Source organism: Phoenix dactylifera, chromosome 5 (genome assembly GCF_051530095.1).
Source record: "Phoenix dactylifera cultivar Ajwa chromosome 5, Ajwa_hap1_PhDact_Kaust_v1.1, whole genome shotgun sequence".
Classification (NCBI taxonomy): domain Eukaryota; kingdom Viridiplantae; phylum Streptophyta; class Magnoliopsida; order Arecales; family Arecaceae; genus Phoenix; species Phoenix dactylifera.
Window position 1 is genome coordinate 26,074,382 of NC_143194.1, and position 18,478 is coordinate 26,092,859.

General features: G+C 38.2%; 2 protein-coding genes across 7 annotated transcripts; one reads left to right on the plus strand and one right to left on the minus strand.

Moving 5' to 3' along the window:
• The first annotated feature begins 1,061 nt into the window (after nt 1-1,061).
• Nucleotides 1,062-2,783, plus strand: NAC058 (NAC domain containing protein 58). The gene is made up of 3 exons (XM_008799608.5): nt 1,062-1,368; nt 1,608-1,873; nt 1,972-2,783. The coding sequence occupies exons 1-3, from the start codon at nt 1,215-1,217 to the stop codon at nt 2,488-2,490; spliced, it is 939 nt and encodes a 312-aa protein (XP_008797830.1). The 5' UTR covers nt 1,062-1,214; the 3' UTR covers nt 2,491-2,783.
• A 1,519-nt stretch (nt 2,784-4,302) lies between these two features.
• LOC103712903 (KH domain-containing protein At4g18375-like) lies at nt 4,303-17,892 on the minus strand. 6 transcript variants are annotated; one of them, XM_026806873.3, is made up of 9 exons: nt 16,820-16,951; nt 13,429-13,538; nt 10,771-11,462; nt 7,694-8,158; nt 7,298-7,543; nt 6,872-7,174; nt 5,404-5,459; nt 5,223-5,322; nt 4,303-4,873 (listed from the first exon to the last, which is right to left on the minus strand). In XM_026806873.3, the coding sequence occupies exons 3-9, from the start codon at nt 11,425-11,427 to the stop codon at nt 4,706-4,708; spliced, it is 1,995 nt and encodes a 664-aa protein (XP_026662674.1). In that variant the 5' UTR covers nt 11,428-11,462; nt 13,429-13,538; nt 16,820-16,951; the 3' UTR covers nt 4,303-4,705. The 6 variants fall into 6 exon arrangements, with proteins under 6 accessions (XP_026662674.1, XP_088578153.1, XP_038984688.1 ...); XM_088722027.1 differs by having other exon boundaries at nt 13,376-13,538; XM_039128760.2 differs by lacking the exons at nt 13,429-13,538; nt 16,820-16,951 and adding an exon at nt 17,277-17,892.
• Nucleotides 17,893-18,478: the final 586 nt, after the last annotated feature.

Below are 18,478 nucleotides of genomic sequence, written 5' to 3' on the forward strand. Positions count from 1 at the left end.
GTTTTTATATATGATACATATATTTCTGTAGTCATTATGATCATAAAATATAGATTGGGCAAAGCTTATTTGCCCATATAGAAAAATTTTAACAATCCATTATGGTAACAAGGATTACAAATACTGCATAGATATAGTGTACCAAGCTTTGCCGTGTTATTTGAAGAGGATCGATCCATGCTAGAATGGCTATACTCCATCCATGGTTGGTAACTCTTTTGGCATTTATCTTTCTCTATTCCTCGAGCCTACATGTATAGGATTATTTCTACATACCGCTATTGCTGTTTAACATCCATTTTTTTCCCATGTAGAAACTTACCCATATTTGTTAATACCTTGACAAGTGCCCAAAACTAGACATAATTTGATTTGACTTGCTTGAAAAATATCTTTAAATAAAATAAATATTTGATAACATCATCTAAAAAGTGCTTAAAATAACAAAAGAATATTTTGCAGAAGTTAAAAAGAAAAAAATCCAATTTCTAGAGAACTCTCCATTTTTCTGAAGATAAAGCAATGCCAAAGATACGTCAAGTAACAAGGATAAGTTTTTTCTCAAAGTGGAATGGAAAGTGTCTGCAATCGTCCAGTACTTGTGACTTTCTGTATTTATAAAATAATTGTTAGCGTCTCTTCGGACAGGAATTCCGTACAAAAACTAAGCTTGCAGTGGAGCCTTTTTCTCACGTGCAAGACCCGGAGGGGAAACTGTGTCCTGTTTCTATTGGCTGATGGCAGCCACGTGTGCGGCTGTTCGGGCGTAGACGGGTGGATAGGAACGGTTGGAGTTGGTTGGAACGGGGGACAAGGAGATCTGGAGGAGTGTGACCCATACTCCAACTTCCCCTCAAATGCCCTCCGTTCCTCCCTGTTTTACCCAAAAACCACCAAGGAAACCCCAGAACTACCTTTCCCATTCGGTACTTCAATGGCATTATCGTAATAGAACTTATTTTTTTGTAATTACCGGCAGTCCAAACTTATAGAATAGGTTCGCCATCTTTTTCAATGAGGTGGATGAGATTTAAAAAAGATCTAGAAGGACAGCCTCCATTACGGGCAGGGGAGACTCCCGGATCTTATTAATATCAGTCCTTCATGTTCCACTGCTACTGGTGCTATTCTTCTACCAAGACAGATCCCAAAACGAGAGGAGTTCTTCGTCCCCAAGTCCAGAGACCATGCGAGGTACTCACATTTAGCCTAAAATGGAGGAAAACCTTCCTCCTGGCTTCAGATTCCACCCTACCGACGAAGAGCTCATCACTTACTACCTAACCCGCAAGGTCTCGGACTTTGGATTCGCTGCTAAAGCCATTGCCGATGTCGATCTCAATAAGTGCGAGCCTTGGGACCTCCCAGGTACGCAAGTCTCGTCTTCTAACTCTAGCTACATGTTCATTAATTTGTGTCTTCATACTAGTGTTTTCCCTTTCATAACACCACTTTGTATGGCACCGAATCATGATCTTTATTTCGACTAATAAAGATATCTTGTTTAGAACAAAGAATTAGTTGTAGGATATATTGCAGCGGCAGGTCTTATTTGATATTGGTGGTAATACTTCAAGAGAATTTGGTTTGGTTCTAAATGATTGCAGCGAAGGCAAGCATGGGGGAGAAAGAGTGGTACTTCTTCAGCTTGAGGGATCGCAAGTACCCAACCGGGATGCGGACCAACCGAGCGACCGATGCTGGTTACTGGAAGACAACAGGCAAAGACAAGGAGATCTTCCACTGCGGGGTCTTGGTTGGGATGAAGAAAACCTTGGTGTTCTACAAAGGAAGAGCTCCCAAGGGCGAGAAGACCAATTGGGTGATGCATGAGTATAGGCTCCAGACCAAATTTCCCTACAGAACCACAAAGGTCTTGCAAAAATGGAACTTTCAAAAGAGCATCGTAATCGTTGTACGTAAGACCTTTGCAATAACAATGGATATATAACATTCCCTTTTGTTCCACAGGAGGAATGGGTTGTTTGTAGGGTTTTCAAGAAGAGCTCCAACGGAAAGAAAACGCAACCGAACACTCCACCATTGCCACCTTTGCTCGAGTCTCCATGCAATACAACCTCGTTAAGCGAGCTAGGAGAACTTGATGTATCAATCTTAAGTAATCTCGTCACAAATGGTCCCGATGGTATGCAAGTTAATGACAGCATCAACAAGGAGGTGGATATGAACATGTACATGAATTGGGTCTTAGCTAGAGAAGCTACAAGCCAACCTTCACTTCCATGGACGTCAAGCTTGTTAGGCATGGGCTACTTACCAAGTCCAGCAATACTGAAAGCACTGCCATTCAACGGTTGTCAACCACAGGAAGCCACCAATCTCACAAGCTTAAGCTCTTTCGCGGCACAAGCAAATCCCCTCCTTGGAAGTGAATCAAAATCGAGCTTCCCTTCTTCTTCCGCTAAAGCTATAGAAGTCCCACAACAGCAGCAGCCATTTGATCAAGGACCAATTTGGAGAGGCTATTGATTGTGTGAAAAGTCTAACTATAAAGTTGTTAAGTTCATCTTAGTATAAGGTATTAAGGTTGGTTAACTGGAATCAAACCCTCGTGTAAGTGCAGAATTAAATTAGACAACCAGTTAAAGGGTACAATGTCCGTCACTTGTTAAGTAGGTATTGTTAATTATAAAGCAAATGCATGAAAGTCGCATGCAGGTCTCTGCACGAAACCAACATTTGTCTCAAGTTATCAGTATGTATCAGATGAAGTTGTCTTGGTTTCATAGCCCATTGGAAAAGAATGTTTGTGAGGTGCATAATTTTAAGTCGTTTCATGCTTGTTCCGTACTGGCTCATGGCCGAACCATGCCTTCACCGGAACCATACAATAGGAAAATGACACGACTCTTACAGATTGGAGTTGATTGTGGAGGTGTCCTGCCAAATTAGTTGCCGTGATGACAAAATGAGAGTGATATTTCATATATCTGTAGATTTATTTCCCCTCCAAACTCGTTATTCGCTCTTCTTTATATCATGCATCGCGAAAAAGTAATTATTTACTATTCTGTTGAAGCTGAGGGCGGCACATTTCACGGTCCGTTTCACATTAAGCAGCAGATAAATCACCTAAGAAATTTTTGGAGCTCAGTTTAGATAACTGCAGGAACCTTTGTCTTCAACACTTTATTTAGTGTTTCTTTTGCAGTCTTATTCGCATATAATTGATTTGATAAAAAACTGCAGGTGATTCTCCAGCGCAACAAACATTTTTTTTTTCTTTTCTTTCTTTCTTCTTCTTCTTTTTTTTTTGGTCATCCGTAAGAAGGATGGTGCTTTTATGAGTTGATATGGTTCCCCCTTCCTCATCCCTAATTTGTCTATCTCTTGTCCTCAAATATATTTTCTACTCTTACTGCATGCAATACGAGGGAGTTTAAGCGTGAAAAATTCTATGTTGAGGATCCATATGGATCGCAGATCGATTATGAGGACCCATAGTATAGGGATGCGTTTAAATCGACATAATAAAGTGTGGGTACGAGAGAAGGATGCTAAATAATAGCATGCCTAGCCTTTTTGAATGACTGTCTCCAAACATAAAACACTTGTTAGGATATGCTTAGACAATCAAGTTTGGCCCAGCCCAACCTAGACAATTTTCAAGTCAATTGCCCTTCCATGCCTACTGCTGCAGACTGCAGGTCCATTTAAACAGCGTTAGATAATGGTACAAAATAATCGTCAAATTTAACAAATCATCACAAACGACAGTCCAGGGAGGCATCTAAAACTGAGGCACGACATGAATATAGAACCTTATTCCAGTTGTAATGCCGGATTCAGGAGTAGGCTAGTTTACCAGGAGCAAGGGCAGCCTCATTCCTCGATCAACACAGCCTACAGCATTCCGTATTTCTACATCCAATCATGGAATAACAGGCAATCAGGCTGCAGGATATGGGGAGGCGTCAGATCTGAGAAGGCCATTGAATCCGACGGCCAATTAAGGAGAATTCTGCATTTTAACTCTCTCAATGTCACCCTATAATCTGGTTCCACAACATTTACATCTTACAATTCCCCCTTTTTGCGCAAGAAGAAAGGCCAACTGAGAATTCTGAACAACTTACATCAAACTAAACAAACGACATATTTTCGCGATGTTACTGCAATCTGAGCATAACTGTTCAACAGCATTTATGAAATCTTCCATAAACCTCACCTGACATCTTTTTAGACTTTAAAAAATCACACAAACCACCTGACACCACCTATAAGCACAATGGCAAACAGAAACTTTCACGAGAGTCAGAATCATGCAGACTAATTAAACCATAGAAAATGGAAGAAAATGATAAAGGAATAACTTATTCAGACATGAACTTTGCCACAAAAAAAAAACAAAAATACAAAAAAAAGGATCTATTAAATCTGGTTAACAGAGGAATTCAAAGCACCAAAATGCTCGACCTACAAAGTCACATAGTTAATCGAACGATCTAACCTTTGGGCCATACACAACAGACCTCCATTGTTGAACCACTTGATAATCACATTCACATTTTTGGATCCTGTCAACATTTCAATTTCCGTAATCGCCTACAGTAATCACTGTAAATCAGGACCTCAAACAGTCAAAGTAGTGGCTTACTCATGCCAGCAAAGCCATGAAAACAACAGCCATACAGCATTGCACAGCTAAGATGGCAACGGAAGACCTCTGGTTCCAGGTGAAAGACTAATACGGGCGGGGAGCTTGCGGTGGTGGTAGGTTCTGTCCGCCAGAAGCTATGAACGGATGGAGGCTTTGTGCTGCCTTCATTGGATCAGAAGAGCCGTGTATCTCAACAACGCACTCAGATGCACCAGACAGAGGATCATGCAACTTAACCCTTGCTCCGGATATCTAAAATTGGCAAAAAGAACACAAAAGGCTCTCACTCACTGAACTAACAGACGGTATACTATACTAAAGAATCTCAGAAAGGAATAATTTAACTGGCTGCATGTTTAAAAGTAACAGGCATTGAAAGAATGGTCTGTATTTCGTTGAGAAATTTGGATCTGATTCCAACTTGACAGACAATCAGAGTGGAACATCATTCATAAATATCACTAGTTAAATGTAAGGCTTCTCAGAAATTGATATAATTCCCGATATATCTTTGAATATCTGAAATGTGATTATTTTAACTAGATTTTTTTCATGGAGTTACAATTTTCCAAGGAATCCTGAAGATGTCCAAATGGCTTACCTGACGGATATCAGAAATATTGCTACCACCTGATCCACGAACAGAAGCCACGGCACTATTAGGAATCTTAACCTCCAAAGAACTATTCATAGTTGGATAACTGGAATAGATACAAAAGTGAGAGGCCTTTCAACATCTATAAAAATAACTCGATATAGAATAAATTTAGAAGGTACTCTACCCGGTAGCATTTCGTGGACCTGGATAACTGTGAGCTTCATATATCATTCCAGAACCCTGGGGTAAAAAAGAAAATTAAATAAATGTTTCATTTTGGAATCCAGATTATCTGTACATCAAACAAAGATAAATGGAGAGAGAAACTAATAATGAATAAGCAAATAAACACATTTCACTTAGAAACCATTGCAGACAAAGTTTCTAGCTCAATCAAAACTTAGGCTGGACAATCCATCACAACTTGGCTGAATTGGATGCAAAATAACCATAAGAAACTATGTGCTTCGACCGAGCTATTAGTTTCTTGTTGTTGAGGTATTATACATGCTTCAGTTTATTATCAACCATTTGTATCGTACTTACTGGTAACAGCAAGATGAGAGATAAAAGAACATAAACCAGAAGTTGAGGTCCTTGAGGACCTAAGAACTAAATGCTAAATACACAAGAAGAAAACACAAATCACTTGACATGGCGTGATAATTATTCAAAACAGCATAAAGTTACAGAGTCAATGTTAACCCTAGTTATTTATTCTCTTTCATAAGCATTCAAATGAATTAATAATTCAACCTTTAAAAATATAACATTTGATAAATGTTCTTCCTCCTTTCCTTCTTATTGATGCAATAATCTAAGCCCAGGAAGCAGTGATGCATCTGAAATACTCAATATAATTTAAATAAGTTGGATGCATTGATTCAATCAATGACTTTATTATATGAATACATTTAACTGACTCGTGAGGGATTGTCTATTTTAATAACAAAAGCCTTATATTTTTAGATAAAGGGGCTGCCTTGTCTCCAGGAAGAGCACATGCAAAATTTTAATTCAGACCATTTATATCCCTAAAAGAAACTGCATCAAGCATATAAGTGCCTGACATAACCCTAAGCACCATACTTGAAGACCATAAATATAATCTATTCAACATAAATGCTAATAGGTATGCTACGCATGAAGTTTTTTAACTTGTTAGTAAGTGAGAGTAACCGACTTCTTTCAAAAATAACGCTATCCTTATATACATCTAATTGAAAAAAGAATAATTTTTTAAATTTGAAAATCAAATTGATAATTAGCATTATTTTGGAAGAGATTTGTTTAACAGTATACTATAACTGCTGATTGAGAGAATAAACTCATAATCTCAGATAAACCAATATAAAGCACACCCAAACAACCACTTACAGAAATTATAACTTCAATCCTCAAAAGCATGCGAGATTACTAAATGTCCATTATTCCACAATACATCCAAAATGCAACCTTGATGATGCATGTTAAAGAAGAACAAGAAACATCAAATACATATTCACAACCATAAGAAGAAAATTAAGCTCCTAGGACAATCACATAGTTTACCAATCTGACAAGTCATAGCAATCAATAAGAAAATAAAAGAGTACCATTTATAAGAATAGAGGCAACAGAAATAAGGGTAAATGATAAAAATATTATAATACCTTTGGATGATCATAATTAACAGCATTCCCAGATCCAACCATGCCAGGTGATGGTAATCCTCTACCAGAAAAGCCTTCTAGGGGAGCAAATCCATGGAAAGGGACTGTTCGAGAAGGATTTATAGAAGAATTTACATTTGGTGGTAGTCCTCTACTAGACAAGCTTTCTGAAGGAGGAAATCCATGGAAAGGTACTGGAGGTGCAGTATTTGCAGCAGGATTTCCACCTCGAAGAGTCCTCGCTCTAAGCCTGGATGCAATCTCTGAGAGCGCCTCCCTTGCAACACTCTGATTTCCAGATATCTATATGACCAAGTCAAACAATCAGTACACCTAAAGGAATGACTGCAAATGATAACCATGTGAAAGACCAGGATGACATATTGTAAGACAGCTTAGCATAAAGCATGATGCTAACCACATCACCTGCACAAGTTCTTCATTTGCTGATGTATACTTTGGCTTATCATCCTTTGAGTAAACTCGAATATCTGCTCTGGTTCGCCTTCTCATTTCTGTGATTATGTCACCACCTTGTCCAAGGATACAACCAACCTTACTGGAGGGAACAAGAAGCCTTGTAGCGATCACACCTTTTTCAGAGGATGCACTAGTTCTGCTTTGAAGCTGGAGAAGAGCCTCAATTGTTGGAGAGATTGGATCCCAAAGAACCTATAGTTATTCATTTAGATACACGTCATTGTCTGTACAATCAACTGTTGGACAAACTAAAAAGTTCCCATGCACGTAAATTTCTAAGATGATTAGCAATATAAATTTCAATAAGCACATCACAAATGTTACAGAATAGGTATAATATACCTCCTTAGAAGAGATAACAATGACACGCTCTTCAGCTTCAGGAGCAGTATCCTCAACTTGAATGTGAGCACCTGTCTGTTGTTCTAACTGTCTGACATTAACCCCACCTTTACCAATCACCCCACCAATCTTCCCAGTGGCACATAAAATTCTCATGGAAAACTCCGCTGTTTCTCCCTCATTTCCAGCATGACTACTGAAATTACCTGGAGCATATCCAGATGGCTCATTTCTATATCCACCAATCCATGGCATTGGTGGTGCAGCGTCGACACCTGGGTGCTGCTGAGACCACAATGGATTTCCTTGAGGCAATGGAGGCATAGAAGCACTGGATTGGTATAAACCATGGGTACTGGCATATATAAGATCTTCTAAAGGAGGATTTTCTTTACGAGGATGTTGATGCAACAGAGTGGAAATATCATATAAAGCATTCTTCACAATGGATGGCACTCCTGATATCTAAAAGGTGCATTCAGAGAGAGTTTAGATGGAATAACTAAAATCAGGAAAAACATTCAAGGACTAATCTAGCAGACTATGCATATGCCTGATTTTCTACAAAAGGATCTCATAAAATATTCCAGAAAACATCAGAAAATTCAAAAAAGAACATCATCGCGATTAAGCAGCTATCGAGAATCAGTTTATTAGAAAAATCTGGAGCCACTATGCCACAGCTCAAATTCCACAGATACTGATATTAGCACCAAGTAGAGCAGCTTAGACGACGACGTGCGTGCAGAGGTTCCATAAAACCAATTTAATTTGAGGTAGAGCATTTTAGGAGAAAGACTAGAGCAACAAGGCTGTAACAGAAAGAAACTGTTGACCATACCAGAACTTGCCAACATCAACCAAGGCATAAAAGGAAGAATCAATAGATCAGTAACTTATGACAAACAAAATAGGAGCGCAAGAGAAGTTAACCAGATTCATTCCAGTAATCTCTTTAAAGATGGCATTGTGCAATTATAGCAAACCAGTCTTGTGACTGCTTCAGACTCACTTAAGTATGTTTAAAACTTGCCTTCGGGTCCTCAACATAGCCTGTCTGCAGGCCTTCTAGAGTGTCTGATAAAGTAGTATTTACCTAAAACATATTGCTAGTACTACAGCAATTATCATAATACAATCTCATCAAAACAATATGACCTTGAAGAAATGGCTATAGAACTAACCATCAAACCCCTCGCTCAGATCCTTACTGACACTTAGACAATCCACATGCATGATATGTGAAAAACAATATGGCCAAATATTTTTCCCAGGCTAGAAAGAACGACCTAAAACATTTCTTCTTGATGTTTCCAAGGAGCTCCTGGTGCTCACTTCTTTTGTGAAGACCAAGCTTGCCTAGCTTAAAATGTGTTATTCAATGCTTTGTGACTTTAGAATCCTTATTCTTTTTTTTTCTTGAAAATGAACCACTGAGTTGGATTAAGTGAAAAAAAAAGACCCACAAGGTTAACTTCTCTTTTTTTATGTTTTGATGTACTAACAACCCTAAACAAGGCTTTCTTTATAATGAAAATTACTATCCGTACCAGTACAGAAAAAGCACAACTGCCCCCCTAACAAAAGTTTGGGGTTCCTTTTCTTCACAATCATGTACCATCAAGTGCTACTCTTTGAAAGCACCGCATCCCTGCTACTACTTATTCAACTCATGCAACCATGCTTTTCATTAACAAAAACCAGGGACTATAATTATGACTATTCCCCCCGTGTTCCATACAAATATGATGTAAAGAATCTTTCTCACAAAGAGGGGGGAAAAATGTAAAAAAGCCTCCATAAGATATATTTCCAGCATGCAGTTGAATGCCTAACAATACAAAATCCTGAAGCATTCTGAATATTGCACCTTATTATGATTCGTTATTCTAATACAATGTCTAACATGTCAAACTTCCACTTAGTTCAAACAACCAATCTACCTATGACTAGGATCTATTTTTCTATTCTTCAAGTATTATACATACATACATGCATACATACATATATAATTAGATTCTACCTACATCATCTTTGCCAAAGAAAAATACTGGTGGTACTATTCCCCTACTTCAATAGGCAAGCAAATTCTATTTCCAAACTTAATTGTTTCCTCTATTAGACAAATCTAAAATTGAAATCTACATCAAGCCATCTATCTCAATTCATCCGAGAATTTAGCATTCTTAATTCATGTCAAGTCATTCAATAAGGTCCTTCACCTCAGCTTCTTCCAAAGCAGATACCTCAATGTCAAACTAACATAAAAAGCAAGCCTCTCAGTTGTTCCTAATCTTTCAGTTATTAAAAAAAAAAGCAAGTTATTTGGATACCCAGATCCTATGTGCAGGAATCAAAGCTTTCATCCTATATATAAACCATTGAACATACTGGATGCACATAATTGATCCAAGATTAGATGGATAATCATGATCCCACAAAAAACTTGCATGTCCATTGGTTACTCTTTCTCTAAAAGATTATCAGAAACAGAATAATCAAGGGGCTGTATGTGCCAAAGAAGAGATGTATTAAAGATACTTCAGAAGAGTAGTTACTAGAAATAAGCAAAAAATTAAAATTGAACTGTGACTATTTATTTATATAAACTAGCCATTATAACAAACAAATACATAAAATAAGATTGAGTACAACACACTCTCCAGTACATATTCATTTATTTATATCTATTCAAAGGATTAAATCTGCAAGTATCTTTAAATTTTCAAAACAAAGTAATATGTTTGTTCTAAAACATTTCCAGTATTCGGGTCTCAGGTGATAAAACATACTCTAGAAACACATTAAGGCCGTGTTTGGTGTCGCTCCTTCTTTGCAAAAAAAGGAAGAGAAGCCAGAAGCTAGGTTTTTTAGCTTCTCCTAAAAGCATTTTTCTTTTGACTTTTCTTCTTGTAGAAGCACTTCCAGATGATATTACCAAAGCATACAGTTTTTTAGCAAGTGATTTTTTACTTTAAAATTCATAAAAGCATTTTTCATTAATACTAGACACATAGTAAGAGTACACTCATGACCACACCATGAATGAATCACAGATGGATCTAGAAAGGAATTACCTGAACTAATTCATCAGTGCTCATAGCACATGGTGGAAGGTGCTCTGCAGGTAGAATTCGGATATTAGCACCAGTATCACTTCGTAGCTTCTGTATAACAGTGCCTCCCTTACCAAGAAGACAACCAACTTGATTGCTTGGAACCAAAATGCGAGCAGTGACAACATCATCAGCTCCAGTCTTTTCATGCACCACACCACCACGTAGAACCTCATCTGCAGCAATCCTATCATGGACTTTTAACAAAGCATCCTGGGCAGGACAATGGGGCTTCATATCCTCTGATTCATTCATGGTGAAATTAACATCATCAGGATCCTCATCAGAATTGAGTTCTCCAGATTGTCGTGATAAGTAACTAAAAATGATAATCACTCTCTCCTCTGCCCCAGGAATAGCATCAGCAACTCTTATTTTTGCATGAGTCTCATCTCTGAGGGCATTAACAATGTCACCTCCTTTCCCAAGAACACTACCAATCTTTTTGACAGGGCAAAGGATGCGATAAATGGTTTCAACAGGTTTGGAAGTCAAAAAATTATGATCGTGGCTAGAATTCTGCCTTTTTCTTTTCCCATTGTCTGGACGGGAACGAGAACGCTTCCTGAAATTTCCCTCTTTGTGTTTTCCATCAGAAAATGGCTTTTCATCATCCATGCCCTTACCCAAGAACTCCCGTTATTCACGTTAACCTAGTAAGAAAATGTAAAATCTCGTCAATATATTGAGGACAAAGAATACATATCATCATATAAGTATGTCTACAGCGAGAGCATCATTAAAGAAGCATCCATATATTGAAGGGGAAAAACTATATCATCCACGAAAATAAATAAGACACCATAACAGTAATATGAACTGCAAAACTAAGTTTGCATCTGGATGGAATAATTTAGATGTAATTATTTAATTTTGGATTTTAAAAGATATGACTTGCTGTTGAATGTGTTTGATTAGTTAAGAATGAAACCTATTACTTCTAATAGTTGCTTTAAACTAGGATTTCCTGAGTTTATATGAGGCCTAAATCATTTTTTGTTATTAATTAGAGTTCGGCTTTGATTATCTCTATAAATGAGCATGCTACAAAGGAGGCTAAAGAAAGACCGCCAAACAAAGGATACTTATCCAATAGCAATGCATGCTTGAAAGTTGAAATGCAATGGCAAACAATGCAAAGGAGCATGTTGAAGAGAACACAAGCATATAGCTTTAAATTATATCTTGAGTATTAACATGTTAATCAATTAAAAATCCAAATACAGCATAACAATAAATATTACACCAGTAATTGTCATAACTTGTCTACTATAGATAACTAAAAAAATTATTTTTCAAATAAATACATAAATTATCTGTTTCTATTTCTGAAATACTAAAACATTACAAATTCCAACTCCTGTTGATAATTTGAAGACACTTCTAAAATAAGACCACCTTTCATTTAAAACATGAAAATTAACATAAATAGAAGTCTGCCCTCAGCCAAAAAGCTCGATGATTTAATGCCAGATTGTCAGTTCTAACATTCTGTGTATTTTTGCACTAGGCATATATTGCATATCCAAAACACAATAACAAACAAACTAGACATCAGATGTTAAGTTTGGGTATCCTTAAGGTATCAATGTCAAGTACCAATACTGAGTGTTGGAAGTTGGAACTGACTTTGGGTATCAGTTTCTCTAAAGCTCAAATTGATAGAATTATCATAATGCAAAACACATGGTGCATACCTTTGACTTGTATTGACACCCTAATGTATTAATATGTCCCTTACAAAAATGTACCGGCAACAAGTAAATAGCATGGACCATGTGATCCCTGAAAATGGTTCCGCCAAATACTTGCATATACAACAAAAGGAAACATCTATTGCATATAGAAAAACAAATAATGAATAAGCTAGACATCATGTGTTAATCTTGGGTATTGACAAGGTAAAACATCAAAAACCAATACCGGATGTTGGAAGTTAGAACTGAGGTTGGCTGTCAGTTACTCCGAGCTCGAACTGGTGGGATCTCATAATACAAAATATATGGTGCATACTTTTGACTTCTATTGACAATGTAATGCATTAATTTTTTTTCCGTACAATATGTAAGAGCAAGAAATAAATAGAAGGTGACTGAGATCTTTGAAAATGATACAGCCAAAAACTTGCGTATACAACCAAAGGAAATTCTTCTTAGAAAATGCAACTGGGACATCAAAATATTGATGTACATGGACACTAACTCAGGGCCATCCTTGATGAATAACCATATTGCTAGTAATTTTTCTGATGTAATTGTTTATGTTCATTAAAAATGTTCGAGTAGGCGAGGGGGTCGGATGTATCAAAAGAGAAGTAGGGTGCTAAAATATTTGAAATTTGGCTCATAGGAGTCTAGGTTTCTCTCCTACCTGAAGCAAAACACCAAATTTGGATAAGTCCATTAAAGAATCCAACTGATAGCAGTAAATCTGTTAACTCTAAACTAGTACCTCAACCAAGAAAAAATTGCAATAGAGTAGGCTAGGTACATAACCATTGTGTTTAGTTTTATGTCAATATCAATTTCAAGCAAGGTTTTCCATACCGGTCGGTACCAGTGCGTACCGATCGTGCCATACCATACTGGTACCGAATCGTATGTGATACAGAAGGTATACCGTCACTCAATATGCTGAACCAGCCCCCGTACCGAGCGTACTGATACTGTAATAGGATGGTATCGGTATAGGATCTGATACCAAAACAATGAACACTAATTTCAAGCAACCTACAATAATCAAATTCTTTCTCTTAATTAATTATACGCTGATGAAGTATCGTAGATACCATTAAAATGAAGCACTTTATCCTTCCCCCCAACACACACACACACAAAAAGGGAAAAAGAAAATTGATAATTATAAAATTTAAATCATGAACAAAATGGTTTAATAATGCTACATGGCTGCACCTATGCTTATGCAATACGTAATCAGAACCCTTTTTTTTCTTGAGGGAAAATATAGAATCTGAACCTTGACATGGGTGACTGCTAGCATTGCCATGGCATTCAATATAATTCATGATAAGCAAATGCATGATAGAATTTGTAATAAATGAGAGAAATGATGTAGTTTTCTATATAGATAATTTTTTGTTGTAAACCCCATTCATTGATAATGGCGGAGCTCAAATACTAAAAGATCAAATTCATGTGGATAGTATGGCAGGGCAATTTCAAAATTTCTTATTCTTTGAATGGAATATATAATATCGCTCCCCTTTCATGAGTACCTACACCCTTAAAGATGATATTGTTTATAACATTACCTACTACCTTGCTTCAGCAGGAGCATAGGTTTACTAAGTTCATAGTAGGGGTTAGTCTATTTTTTTTTTAAATACCTGTACAAATGAACATATATGGGCAAGGAATCTCTATTATTGAATCATTAGGTTTTTAAATAGCCCAGGCAAGGCCCAGAAATGGACACAGCCCACAAGCTAGGCAAGATAGAAGTCACTCGGTCAGCCTTTAACTCACCTACTCTATTTGTAATAACCTCCATAAAATTTTTGATTAAGCTAACATTTTAAGATGCATAAAGAAATATACAAATACATTGTCTGAGTATCCCTTAGGAAACACAGCAAACACAGCATCCTTATCATAGCTCCAACTTCCAATAAGCTGACATTTTCATACACCTCAAGAACTGTGTGTTAAACATCTCGGATGAGTATACATTAGCAATCAAAGCCGCTTGAATGTGTAACATCAATGCTACACTTATAATTAAAATACAAGTAATAACATATATCATTTTTATCAAATCTCAAATGCACCTTCAGGGTTATTTGCCTACGTTACTTTTCCTCATTTCAAATAATTTGACTCCTCTTTGGATCTGAAGTATCAAACTACCACAATCTCTCTCTACCTAGACGTGTATGTCCTGGCCAGAAGGCAGGTGGTGGATGACATCAGAATTTTCAGAATATATGAGAACTAAAAACTGATTCAAACCATTTTCCCCATTTTCTTAACCCAAAACCCTAGAAAGGTGCATAAGATTTCTTCCAAGAGAAGCAACTACTGGATGTAGTTGACAACAAGTCAATTGTGGGATCTATACATGACAGATATGAAAAGCTCAACTAGATAAACCATCTAGCATTCTATCCACCAGCCTGAAGCATATTTCAGGGTCAAGCCAAGGGCTAGTGATGCCTCTTAGCCTCTTAATCATTAAAAGGCCTGAACAATGTGCGAGCTCCTATTATTCTTTTTTGTCTGCCTTTTCTCAATGATCACTCTAGTGAGAGCCAGCAATACCTCTCCTAGAAATTAAAAGAATTCCAATTTTCAACTACTAGAACTTCATCATTTTCATCTAAGTGCAAAATCACAAAGCTTTACATCCAGGATTAATCTCTTCAATCATTGAAAACTCCAGGCATTCTAGAACAGATCATATGGCTTCCTTTCCAATCTTAAGTAGCTCCACAGCACTAGCTTTTTGGAAGGAAGCATTTGAAATTTGATGATTATACTGTGGCCCTCAGTTGGATCTTGGCCCGATTTTGGTTATGACAACAATCCATATTGCACAAGATTTTGCTTCTCAAGATGTGCATCCTATGTCTTTGATACATATTCTCTTACATTAAAGCAAATTCTCTTACACTAAAGCAAAAGACAATTCTCTAATACCATTGAAAGTATAGCATTAACATCCGACTTGGTGTCATCATATAGAAAATTACCATAAACATGATGTGCTCAAATTATCAAGTGTTTAGTTAAGTGGTAGAAAATCTATGATGCTCAGGACCAGGACACAGTTGAAACTGAAGACATGTAAGCGTGTCTTATATAGATGCTTCACGGCTGCCATGGAATAGCATCAATTTTTTTCCCTATCTGGCACTATGTGGCAACGCGATGTTTCACATATACAGACCTCCTCTCAAGACCAACATACTCAAATGACCATACATGTCTAGGCTGGTTAGATAACAAAACCATTTACGAATGCTTGACTTTGTACAACGATGTTCATGTAAAAAGACATAATGGTCTTTTGTTTCCCGGAGGAAACCCTAGCTTGTGGTGCAATCTGACGAGTTTATAAGTTGTTATGTTCCTTTCCACATGCTCAATTCCATTCCCTAAAAATGTCTACACATAGCAACTATTTCTATGGTAGCATCATATAACTAGCTTCAGAAAGTAATATTTATGAAGAAACTTACAGTGACACAATTGACATCATAGATAGATCGCAAATTTAATTTGATTCGTTTCAATATAAATGATAAGATAATCAGACCTATAATTACGATAAAAAGATTTACTATTGTTTTTAATATAACTTGAAACCATATCCATACAATTTGAACACATGGTTGCGAAAGGATTATCTGAATGAAGCAAAGCAGGTATAAATTCCACACTCCCACTATCACCAGCTTGAAGAACGGAAACCTACAAAGAACAAGTTATAGCTGCTATGTCTTGTAACGGACTTGGAGTTCATCACTGTTCCAACACCAATAGCCAGGGAACAGAGACATTATAGAATGTAAATCACCATAGTCTTTACAATCGGTGAAATTACCATGGGATGACCCTCTATGTCAAATTTATATAGCAATCGTCCCTAAAATTCATGAAAGAAACAAAAGAACTGAAACTTCTCCCAACCTCTCCAGAAAATCATATAGCATTTCGACTTGTCACAATAATCCTTCAGGGTGTTATCCTTCTTTTTTTCAATTCAAGATTACAATCGATAAGAAAATAATCTCTTTTTTGCATTACAACAAATCCGGATTTTTGAAGCAGCGAACTCGAAACGAGTACAGCAAATTCTCACAAACAAGAAACAATTGCGAGAGCGTCCCGAAATTCACCTTCTCAGGATAATTTCATGGTAATTCCGGCAGCCAAGAATCAGAGGGAAAAGAGTGGAGAAGAGAAACCCTAGAATTGGATCTCCGAGGAAGTTGGGCGAGAAAAAGGAAGGAAACGGCAAGAAGTGAAGCAATGAGGAAATAAAGACGTACCTATCGTGCGGTGATTTCTTAGTGCTTCGTTGCGAACAGAGGGAGCGACAGCGAGCGAGCGAGGGAAGGAGAGAGATGGGGGGAGAGGGCCAAAGGATGCGGTTGGGGCTCTTCGGTTCAGGGTTAGGTTTCGGCTAGGGCAGCCGAGCGGCGATATTAAAGAAGAGCACGCGTCAGGCACGCCCGGCACTTGGCGGGTTGGAGCTGGTTGGTCAGGTAAGCGCCGTCCGAAGCGAACCGGCTGATCAGACCGGAAACTTATTTGGACCGCCGTGAACCGGTGGACTTGGGAAATTCATTTGGTTACCTAAAAATATAAATTTTTTTTCTCAAGTTGTACCTACAAGGCCAGTTCATTGACTAGCCCAAGAGACCTGCACAGGCCCAATATTTTTCCTTCCCATGAAACTCAAAGTACATGTGCTCTGCACGTGAGATGGAAGAAGCGGACTCCTACCTAGACTCCGTTGAGCACTTGCTGAGAGGAGTTTAGGGCTCGCCAGAGCCCCAGATTCATCTTATAAAATGCCTTTCCTCTTCCCTCTAATCATCTCACCTCAAATCCCCATTGATCGTTGGTGAAAATCCGTGGGATTGCCCTTGATTTTCCCTTGAGTATTCTAATGAGCCACCGTCCGTTCTTGCTGGAAAAGAGGATCAAAGACTTCGCCCAAGATGAGGTATGGATTATATATCTTCTCTTCCTCTTCCGATCTTCTAATCGTCATTGCCACCCTATTAGGAGCCCGCAAGCCGCCGGATTTCAACAAACAAGGCTTTCCTTATTTTTTGTTTCTTTTTTCTTCTTCTTTTCATCCGGCCAATGACCGCCGGCTTGGAATGTCATTGTCGCTGCCACCAGGGGTTGCTGCCGCAGGGGTGGCCGACCCTAAAGCTCTCTTCCTTTCTTTCTTTTGAGAAGAAACCTCTATGGTTTCTCTCTTTTCCTCTCTCTTCTCTATATTTCTCTCTCCCCTCTTCTTTTCTCTTTCTCTCTCTAGATGTTTTGATGGCTTAGAGGAAGGGCCCCAACTATATGTAGACCAAATAAAATATAAGAGGGGTCTTGGGGTGGGATTATGCGATCAGAGGCCTCGGGTCAACATTGTGTGACTAGGGGTTTTGAGTCGGCAATCTTAAAACTAACTACTATTTCTTCCTGTAATTCCATACGACTAATCATGGTTGTTGTGATCATCTGGTGATGAAATTTAGCTCTTTAGATGAGCAATCGTCCAGGCAAGAAAGTATCGAGCTAGATATTTTGCCCCAAGTTAGTAAATTGAGAAACGGATCTGTTGGGGGGAAAAATGGACTACCCCACAAATATAATTAAAGCACCCAAATCCGACAGCAATCCGAGCTCATGCAGGCCGAGCCGAGCTCAGAATACCGAGCTGAGCTCATGCAGGCCGAGCCGAGCTCAGAAGGCCAAGCTCAGAAGGCCGAGCTCGTGCAGACCCAGCTCATGCAGGCCGAGCTCGTGCAGACCGAGCTCATACAGTCCGAGTCGAGCACAGAAGGCAAAGCTGACCTCAGAAGGCCGACCTCGTCGTCCACATGCTGCAGCCATGCTCTGCAGCAGCCTCACCGCACCGTACTTTGCTTGCCGGCCACGCCACGACCATCAACCAGGGACCATACCCTGCTACGACTGTC

What these genes read in the sequence shown, in the direction of transcription:
- LOC103712903 (XM_039128760.2), bottom strand. Translation starts at nt 11,427, where the DNA reads ATGGATGATGAAAAGCCATTTTCTGATGGAAAACACAAAGAGGGAAAT. An exon ending in GCACTGATGAATTAGTTCAG is followed by an intron (nt 8,159 to 10,770) that starts GTAATTCCTTTC and finishes TGCACCTTTTAG; the next exon opens with ATATCAGGAGTGCCATCCAT. An exon ending in GGTCCACGAAATGCTACCGG is followed by an intron (nt 5,323 to 5,403) that starts GTAGAGTACCTT and finishes TATCTATTCCAG; the next exon opens with TTATCCAACTATGAATAGTT.
- NAC058 (XM_008799608.5), top strand. Translation starts at nt 1,215, where the DNA reads ATGGAGGAAAACCTTCCTCCTGGCTTCAGATTCCACCCTACCGACGAA. An exon ending in CGAGCCTTGGGACCTCCCAG is followed by an intron (nt 1,369 to 1,607) that starts GTACGCAAGTCT and finishes AAATGATTGCAG; the next exon opens with CGAAGGCAAGCATGGGGGAG. An exon ending in TTCCCTACAGAACCACAAAG is followed by an intron (nt 1,874 to 1,971) that starts GTCTTGCAAAAA and finishes TTTGTTCCACAG; the next exon opens with GAGGAATGGGTTGTTTGTAG.